Genomic DNA, 9,637 nt, shown 5'->3' on the forward strand with positions numbered 1-9,637 from the left:
GTTGTCTGAGCTTATCATTAGTGATATTGACAAGTTGTAGCAAATAGGTTAGTTCCCTATGGGATTCAACTCCGGACTCTCAAACCGGATTATTTTTGCAGCGACTCGTTTAGTCCTTTTTATAAGGCATGGTTGGGCGTGATAAAATTTTGGTGCCGTTGTCGGGGACCTAACGGTGTTATTCGTTACAACTTGAAAGAATTGCTAGGATTTTTAGTTTAGATCAATTTTCTACGGTGCTAAAAATATTTCCATTGAAATTCTCACGAATGAATTCTTCTGTGTCTTAGGTGCATGCCTAGAAGCTCCTTGAGAACTGGTGAACTATTTGAAGGTCTCTCAGATCCCAAAAAAGCATTCAAGACATTGAATCGGGCTAACAAGAAGGGCAAACAGCTAAAACAGAACGAACAAATCGAAATTACAATGGGTGAAGTCAAGAACGTCAACGAGAACAATAGAAATAATCAAGTTGACCCAAACATCGGAGTGGTAGCACCTCTTATGCCAGAAGCTGCTCTATATGATTGGGCGCAACCAACTGTTGACAATCTGGCAACTGCAATTGCAGTCCCTCTAATACAAGAGGAGACTTTTCAAATTACAAACAACATGCTACACTTGCTGCAGAATAAAAGGTTGTTCTTCGGGTCGTACATCAAAGACCCATAACAGCATCTGAAAAATTATCTATCAATTTGTGTCACTCAAAGATAGCTGAATATGACACCCGAAGCAATCAAATTGTTACTATTTCCATTCTCTGTGATCGGGGAGGCTCAAACTTGGCTGAATTTGTTCCCAATAAACTCCATTTCTACTTGGGAGGAACTAGTCAAGCAGTTCTTAAACAAGTTCTATCCACCCAACAAGACTGCAAGGCAAATTAATGAGATATCGCAGTTCAGGAAGAAACCAACTGAAACTTTGCAAGAAACCTGGGAGAGGTTTAAGGGGATGTTGGTGAAGTGTCCACACCATGGCATCCTGGATTAGATCCTAGGATAGAGATTCTATATGGGTTTGGCTGACAGCCTGAAGGCTAATGTAGATGTTTCAGCTGGGGGTGCATTTTTGAGCAAATCATTCACAGAGTGTAAGATACTTCTTGACAAGATGGCTCAAAATTCAGGCTCGATGATGAGGGATGAAACACTCACTCAAATAGTGCATTCTGTTGCTCTTGACCCAAACAATACAAATGCAGAAAATATAGCCACTCTCATGACCCAGATAAGCTTGTTGACAATGAAAATTTATGAGATGGGCACGAAACAAGTACATATTGTTGACACAACAAATGGAGGCGTATGCACTCCCTACATCAATCAGTGGTATGATTGCTCGTAGAGTGGAGAAAATGATAGCCAGGGCTTCAGAGAAGACATGGATTACGTAAATAATTTTGGGGGTCAGAGGAAAGGTGGACAGCAATGGGGGCCTCAGAATCAGCAGTACAGACCAACCTAGCAACAGTACAATACCAATCCTGTTGGAGCACGACCACAAGGCCAAGTTATGCTCTATCAAAGGCAGCAGGGTTACAATAAGCACCACCAACAACAGTTGGCTTACCAACAGCCTTATCAACAATAGGTGACCAGACAGGATGACAGTAATATGATAGAAATCAAGGGAATGCTGCAACAAATCATTGTGGCAAATGGAAAGATGCAAGAAAAGTTAGCCGCACATGACTCAGCTATTAAAGGCATTATAACTCAGTTAGACCAGCTGTCCATGGCTTTGAACAATCACCCGCAAGGAACGATATCTGCAGACACAAACATCAATCCAAAAGAGCAGAACTCAAATCAGTTAATGGCAGTGAGTCTCAGGAATGGAAGGGATTTGGACAGAGAGCAAGAAGTTGCTCAATCTAATAGAGACACAGTGCCACCTACTCCAGTGCCATTCGAGATTGATGAGTCGATGGAGCTCACAGAGGTTGGAATTGAACAATCACAAGTTGACAAAGTAAAGGAGAAGGAAATTGAATAGTTCCCAGAACAGATAATGGAAAAGACTTCTAATCAGGAAAAGACACAAAGCAGTGAGTAGAAGCTACTTCCAGCATCATTCCCTCAAAGGTTGGCAAAGCAAAAGAAAGATTATCAATAAAGGAAATTTATGGAAATTCTCAAACAAATTCAATTGAATATTCCGCTGATGGATGCTTTGAGGGAAATGCCAGGCTATGCTAAAATGATGAAGGATTTGATGTCTCGAAAGTTTGACTTCCAGTACCTGTCTACTGTAACTCTGACTCAAACTTGCAGTGCGGTAGAGACAAGACCTATGGCTCAAAAGTTGCATGATCCCGGTAGTTTCACTGTCCCATGCATAATTGGAAGTTATGCTTTTGCTAAAGCATTGTGTGACTTGGGGGCTAGTATTAACTTGATGCCCTTGGCAATCTACACAATGTTAGGCATTAGCAGAGCTAGACCGACCTCAATGTTGTTGCACCTGGCTGATCGCACAGTGAAAAGGTCAACAGGAATTCTGGATGATGTGCTCGTCCAAGTGGGGAAGTTTGTATTTCATGCTGATTTTGTTATTCTTGAATGATAGGCTGACGAATAAATATCCATAATTTTGGGAAGGCCGTTCTTAGCCACTGGGAGAGCATTGATTGAATGTGAGACTGGAGAGTTAAAAATGAGGTTGAATAATGAAGAAATAATATTCAATGTTCAACAATCTACGAGGAGGCCCAGCGAATTTGCAAATTATTCGCTAGTGGAGGCAGGTGATGTGATACTACAAGAGGAGGATGAGACTCTTAATGTCAGAGACCCATTAGAAGCTTGTTTGATGAATTTGAAAGAAGTGGATGGTGAAGAGTTGATAGAGTGGGTTATGGCTCTTGAAGGTCAAGGGTTTTGGAGTTTGAGCCAAAACACTTTGAAGAAAGAGAAACACCACCTGCGAAGCCGTCAATAGAGGAGCCACCACAGTTGGAGTTGAAACCGCTTCCAGCTCACCTCAGGTATGCTTTATTAGGGCCTAACTCTACTTTACCTGTTATTATCTCATCAGGTTTGTTAGCTGTGAAGGTAAAATAACTCCTACAGGTGTTACAGGAATGTAAGACTGCTATTGGTTGGATCATGGCAGACATTAAGGGTATCAGCCCGGCCTTTTGCATGCATAATATTCTCTTGGAAGAGGGGCACAAACCTTTTAGGGAACATCAAAGAAGGTTAAACCCGAATATGAAGGAAGTGGTGAAGAATGAAGTGATTAAGTGGTTGGAAGCGGGCATCATCTCCCCGATTTTGGATAGTGTCTGGGTAGCCCAGTCCAATATGTTCCGAAGAAAGGTGGCATGATTGTTGTACAGAATGAGAATAATGAGTTGATCTCTACTCGTACAGTCACGGGCTAGCGAATTTGCATGGATTACAGAAAACTTAACACTGCCACCTGGAAAGACCACTTTCCCCTGCTGTTCATTGACCAAATGTTGAATAGATTGACAGGGAGGTCTCACTTCTTCTTTTTGGATGGATATTCGGGGTACAATCAGATTACAATAGACCCTGAGGATAAAAAGAAAACGTCATTCACTTGTCTGTATGGCATCATTGCCTTTCGGAGAATGTCGTTTGGCCTATGCAATGCACCGGCCACTTTCTAGAGGTGTATGTTAGTCATTTTCACTGATATGGTTGAAGACATTATAGAAGTCTTTATGGATGATTTCTTAGTGGTGGGGAATTCATTTGATGGCTGTCTTCACAATTTGAGAAGAGTGTTGAAAAGGTGTGTGGAGACGAATCTGGTGCTGAACTGGGAGAAGTGCCATTTTATGGTACAAGAAGTTATAGTTTTGGGGTACCGAGTGTCAAGCAAGGGTATTGAGGTCGACCATCCTAGGGTTGACGTGATTGAGAAGTTACCACCGCCCACTTCGGTCAAGGTAGTAAGAAGTTTCCTTGGGCATGCCGGTTTCTACAGGCGATTTATAAAGGATTTCTCTAAAATTGCTAATCCCTTATGTAAACTTCTTGAAAAGGATCACCCCTTTGTCTTTTCTGATGATTGCAGGTTAGCATTTGAGGAGCTGAAGGAGAGACTGGTGACTGGATCAATCATTGTTGCACCCGACTGGGAGCAGCCATTTGAGCTCATGTGTGATGCGAGAGACTATGATATAGGAGCAATTTTGGGGTAGCGAAAGGAAAAAATGGTGCACCGAATTTACTATGCAAGCAGAACGCTAAGCGGTGCACAACTCAATTATATTGTGACTGAGAAAGAGATATTTGCTGTAGTGTTTGTATTTGACAAATTTAGGTCTTATTTGATTGGTTCAAAAGTGATTGTTTATACCGACCATGCAACACTTAGGTACTTAATAGTAAAGAAGGAGTCAAAGCCACGCTTGCTCCGCTGGGTTCTTTTGCTACAAGAATTCGATTTGGAGATCCGTGATAGGAAAGGAATGAAGAACCAAGTGGCAGACCACCTTTCAAGGTTGGAGGGAGCTGAAAAGAAAGTAGAGGTTGAAGATATAATGGAGACATTTCCGGATAAACAATTACTAGCAGTGGAATTGGAGGAGATGCATTGGTATGCTGATATTTCTAACTATTTGGCAAACGGTATTGTGCCTTATGAACTCTCTTTGATTCAAAAGAGTCTAATGGGGGAAGAATGGCTGACACGTTGAGAAAAAGTTTTTTCGTGATTGTCGGTCCTATTACTAGGATGGAACTTTACTTTTTAAAATCTATGTGGATAACATGATCCGGAGGTGTATCCCCGGGAAAGCTCAATCTTCTGTTTTGCAGGCTTGCCATGCTTCACCATATGATGGGCACTTTGGAGGAATTAGGATAGCGACGAAGATGTCGGAGTCAGGTTTGTATTGGCCGACTCTATTCAAGGATGCCCATGCCTGGGTGAAACGTTATGATGAGTGCCAAAGAACCTGCAACATATCTTGTCGTCATGAGATGCCGATGACTACAATTCAAGAGGTGGAAATGTTTGACGTGTGGGGATTGATTTTATGGGACCATTTTTCACCTAGGATGGTAACAAGTACATATTGGTAACAATTTACTATGTCTCCAAATGGTTTGAAGTTGTGGCTCTTCCAATAAATGATGCCAAGGGAGTGATCGTATTTCTAAGAAAAAATATTTTCACATGGTTTGGCACTCCGAGAGCTATAATCAGTGATAGTGGAACTCATTTCTGCAATAGATCATTCGCAAGGCTGTTAGAAGAGTATGGAGTTCGCCATAAGTTTGCCACACCTTACCACCCACAAACGAGCAAGCAAGTGGAAGTATCCAACAGGGAAATCAAAAGTGTCCTGAGCAAGACAGTGAATGCGACTCGGACTGATTGGGCAAGGAAGTTGGATGACACGTTATGGGCTTACCACACAGCATTTAAAACTCTAATTGGTATGTCTCCGTACAAGTTGGTATTTGGAAAAGCATGCCATCTTCCGGTGGAGGTTGAGCATAAAGCCTTATGGGCACTACGACTGTTGAATTTGGATATGGAAACCGCGAACACAAGTAGAATTACAAAGTTACATGAACTCAAGGAGTTCCGGTTCCAGGAATTTGAGAGTACAAGATTGTACAAGGAAAGGATGAAGATGATGCACGATAAGGACATTCTAGATAATAACTTCAAACCCGGAGATTTGGTGTTGTTATACAACTCGAGGTTGAGATTATTTTCGGGTAAGTTGAAATCTATATGGGCAGGACCATTTAGAGTCGTTCAAGTGTTCCCTAGTGGAGTCGTAGAAACTGAGTCCGAAGATAGGACGAACGAGTTTAAAGTGAATGGGCAAAGGTTGAAACACTACCTTGGAATGATTGAAAAAATAGGGGAGAAAGATGTGATGTACTTGGAAGAGCCCCAATATGTGAGCGAAGTGTAATCTTGAAAGCCTACGTCATGTCGCGATGTTAAATCAGGCTCTTCCTGGGAGGCAACCCATGGTCGTGTTGTATTGGTCATGCCATGACGTTAACTAAGGTGCTTATTGGGAGACAACCCAATTCGTAGCATAGATTTCGTTTAGTTTTAGTTTTTGTTGAATATTGAGGGGGACTAACAAGTGAGTTTTGTGTGTATTTGTCATGTTTTTATAGGTAGTGGAGCTACGTGGAAGCAAGATGTGCTCGGGTGTCCTAAACAAGCTAAAAGGTTGCAAAATGGTAAGCTCTGCACGCCGTGTGTTGCCTAGCAAGGCAGTTATAGACCTCGCCCGAGACCTTGCCCCCCGCTAATTGTTTAGTGCCCCTCACACAGTGAGGCAGTGTCCAGCGCGCCTGCCAGTGCGTTGCATGACTTCCCTGTCGCGTCTCACTGCGCATCGCGGAGTCCAGCTGTCGCTCCTCACGTCGCCTCGTGCCAAGGCCCAGGTAAGTTATAAATTTTTTTATTATTATTTACCCCACCCCAACCCACTTAAAATAACACGACCATTAAAAACCAACCCCCACGCCCCAGCATCTGAAACACAAAGAAAGTAAACCCATCTGCCTAACATCCCACCCCACTGTGCCGTTCCCAAAGAGAGAAAAATCCAAGTTTCTCAAGTGCCGTCCCACCCCACTGCCTCGTCTCTCTCTCAAGCAACATGTACAATTTTCTCTTTCTCACTCCTCTATTCTCTCTTTTTCTATGTAAATTCTAGTGTTGGGTAATATGATCTACAAGGTACAACAATGGTGGAATTGTGCTAAAACGATTCTAACCTCAAATACCCCTTAGGATATCTTGTGATTTTTGTAATGAGTGTTTTACACTCGATTCCCAAGACGATTTGGGATGGTGGAGCAATCCTTCAGTCACAAAGAGACTCACACACGAATAATGCATACAAGGTGTTCGATAAATTGCCTCAGTGGCTATTTTAGTCCCAATTGGAGCCCGAGTCTCCAGGATTGGTTGTTTTGTGTTAGAAGAGCATAATTGATATGAAAACCTAAGTGTGGGGTGACTCTATGGAGTCGGGGGAGATAGATAAAGTGTGTTTGCAATGAGATACGGGCTATGTGTAGTGCCAAAATTTAGATGCTAATACGCTTACTTGATGAAGACGAAGTCTGAGTAGCCTATGGTTTAAAGTAATTAGCATATCCTAGAGCTTTAAGTGTGGGGTCACTCCGACCTTATTTTTGTGATAGTTATTGTTTCCTGGCATTGACAATTGCATGGTTGATAGGTACGTGCAATATGGTTCATCCAACAACTAGTTCTAAGGCATCGGCTAAGGCTAAGGCACCACCAAAGGCAAAGGCTACCTCGTCAGGCCCACCGCCAAAGAAAAGAAACAGAGTTGAGGCTACGTCTGGTAGTCATAGTGGTAAAGGAAAGAAAGTGGCTTCTACTTCTACCGGGGAACAACCTCAAGAGAGAGCGACTGTGAGTATGGCATCAAGAGTGTGCCCCCATCTGGGAGGCATGATACAGGAAGTGTCACCCAAACTCATATCTCCCTGATTTTACAGTTGATGAGCACAAATTGAAGTCCCGTTACCCTCAGATTTGGGAAAGAATACATGAACTAGGACTGGTTTTGTATTTAAAAATCTGGGAGGCAAACTTTATCTTAGTGAACGAGTTCTACGCCGGGTGGAACCTTGAGGATAAGGAGAAATTGGTGCCTATTCATGGGAGGCTTATTGATATTTTAGCTAGCTCATTATGTAGATATTTGGATGCCCCTGATGTCTCATGTAGTCCGTTGTGTAACTTTATTGACCGGCCTACTTACACAGATATTAGGCACACACTGTGCGGTGTTAATTCAAATGCGGTGTGGACACGGGAAAAAAGATACAACACCTGTACTTCTTTGCCTAAAGTGAAGTTTATGAAAATTGCTAAAGTGTGGTTGTGCATGCTGAACACGAGACTACTTCCGTGTGATCATGATTTTGTTATTGTCCAAGAGAGAGTATGTCTAGTGTATTTCTTGATGAAAGGATGGCCGGTGAATTTGGGCCAGTTGATACATAGCCAGATGGCATAATCTAGAAAGGGCACGCTTACTAGGATATTCTTTGTGAATCTGCTTACGCAATATTTGCCTGGAGAGCAAGTAGATGAGGAGCCCAGTTTGACATGTTGATTCCAGCCACATCTCGAGCTACCGACATTGCTATTATCCATGGGCCAGATGAGAAAGATGGTACGACATTGACTACAACTGAGCGTCGGGCTTGTGATGAGAGTGTCATGGCTTATTTGTATGGGATGATGGATTTACAGTTGAGGATTGTGGTAGGCCTGCTACTTGAGAGGAGAGGACCAAGTTGACTGAGCGGTTCACTCTCACCATACATGCACAACGATTGGTTGGTTTAGCTGTGGGTTAGGGGGTCCCACCAGAGGAAGATATCAACACTCCAAAGCATTCGGTATAGGGTGACGAGGAGCAGGTTGATCCAGTGGTTGATGCCACTGGTGAGGATCTGGGTGACGACGTTGATGATTGGGATGAGGCTGACCGAGCCTTCTACGATGAAGGCCATCATCTCGAGGATTGATCAGGGAGGTCTTATGCACTTATTATACTTTAATTATGCATTGGGGACACTGCACGTTTTAAGTGTGGGATGGGTAACTCTTGTTGTGCATAGTAGTAATAGATTAGTAACCATATTAGCTTCTTATATTTTTAATTTCTAGCTTCTTATATATTTAATTCTAACTTCTTATATTCTTTATTGTTAGCTTCTTGTTTTATTATTTTTGGATACTTTAGAATAGTATTGAGTAGTGTAATAGTTTTTATATTTATTTTTAATTTTTGAAAAAAAAACAGAAATCAAAAACAAAAAAAAGACTTTTCCCGACGATGGATCTCCTAGACAGTTTGCTTGAGGGATTTAAGTCTAAACAAAAATTAAAAAATAGAAAAAATTACAAAAACATGTCTTTTATTTTCCTTAGGTAGTAATAATCCCCCGTGGTTTTTGTTCGTGCCTCGGTCCTTTTCCATGGGATGTAACTTGAACTGGGTAGTAGTTTTAATTTTTTATTTTTTATTTTTACTTTTAGAGTAGTATGTAAGAAATAAAGGAGAAGAACTGATGGGATTTGCACCTTTTGACTTGTTTGATGGTTGCATACTTAGGTTCTGGCATGCGTTTCACCTTCCCTTATCTTTAAATATATGATGATACCTAGGTAAAAATGAATAGCATGTGGTATAACTCCTATGTCTTGGTTGCTTGACTTGTGTTCACTTTGGGCTTTATGCTTAATATATCTCTTGGCTTTGTGAATACTTATTTGAGTGAGAGTCCGAATGAAACCGTCCTTAGTGAGTCATGTGCCATGTGCGAAGTGAGTTCTTTGTATAGTCCATGTTATTGCATTTGAGTCTAGAACTTGCCCGGAATGTGAATTAAAGCTAAATCCTAGGTGTTGCTCGGTTTGAAAAGTGATGTTAGGCTTTCTTTGATCTTTTTGAGTTTTGTTGCTTATCACAAATAAAATCATCCCTAGTTACCCTTTTGATCCTGTAAGCCTTTCTTTCGACACTCACATTATAAGCCTATCCCCTTTTATTCTTAATTGGATCATTTTGATCCTTAGACCTCTTAAAGCACTCGAATTGCAAAGAGAGCGCTAGAAAGAAGTAATG

At 41.7% G+C, this 9,637-nt stretch overlaps 1 protein-coding gene and 1 non-coding gene across 2 annotated transcripts; one reads left to right on the forward strand and one right to left on the reverse strand.

Annotated features, from left to right (window-relative positions):
- Positions 1-879: 879 nt before the first annotated feature.
- On the reverse strand, positions 880-986 carry LOC117279169 (small nucleolar RNA R71). Its single transcript, XR_004509580.1, has one exon. It is a non-coding gene; the product is annotated as a small nucleolar RNA R71 (small nucleolar RNA).
- A 1,183-nt stretch (positions 987-2,169) lies between these two features.
- Positions 2,170-2,571, forward strand: LOC104106110 (uncharacterized). The gene has a single exon (XM_009614588.1). The coding sequence runs from the start codon at positions 2,170-2,172 to the stop codon at positions 2,569-2,571; it is 402 nt and encodes a 133-aa protein (XP_009612883.1).
- The last annotated feature ends 7,066 nt before the right edge of the window (positions 2,572-9,637 follow it).

The sequence above is a fragment of the Nicotiana tomentosiformis genome, chromosome 1 (assembly GCF_000390325.3).
Source record: "Nicotiana tomentosiformis chromosome 1, ASM39032v3, whole genome shotgun sequence".
Lineage (NCBI taxonomy): Eukaryota > Viridiplantae > Streptophyta > Magnoliopsida > Solanales > Solanaceae > Nicotiana > Nicotiana tomentosiformis.

Coding starts and splice junctions, on each gene's coding strand:
- LOC104106110 (XM_009614588.1), top strand. CDS start 2,170: ATGGATGCTTTGAGGGAAATGCCAGGCTATGCTAAAATGATGAAGGAT.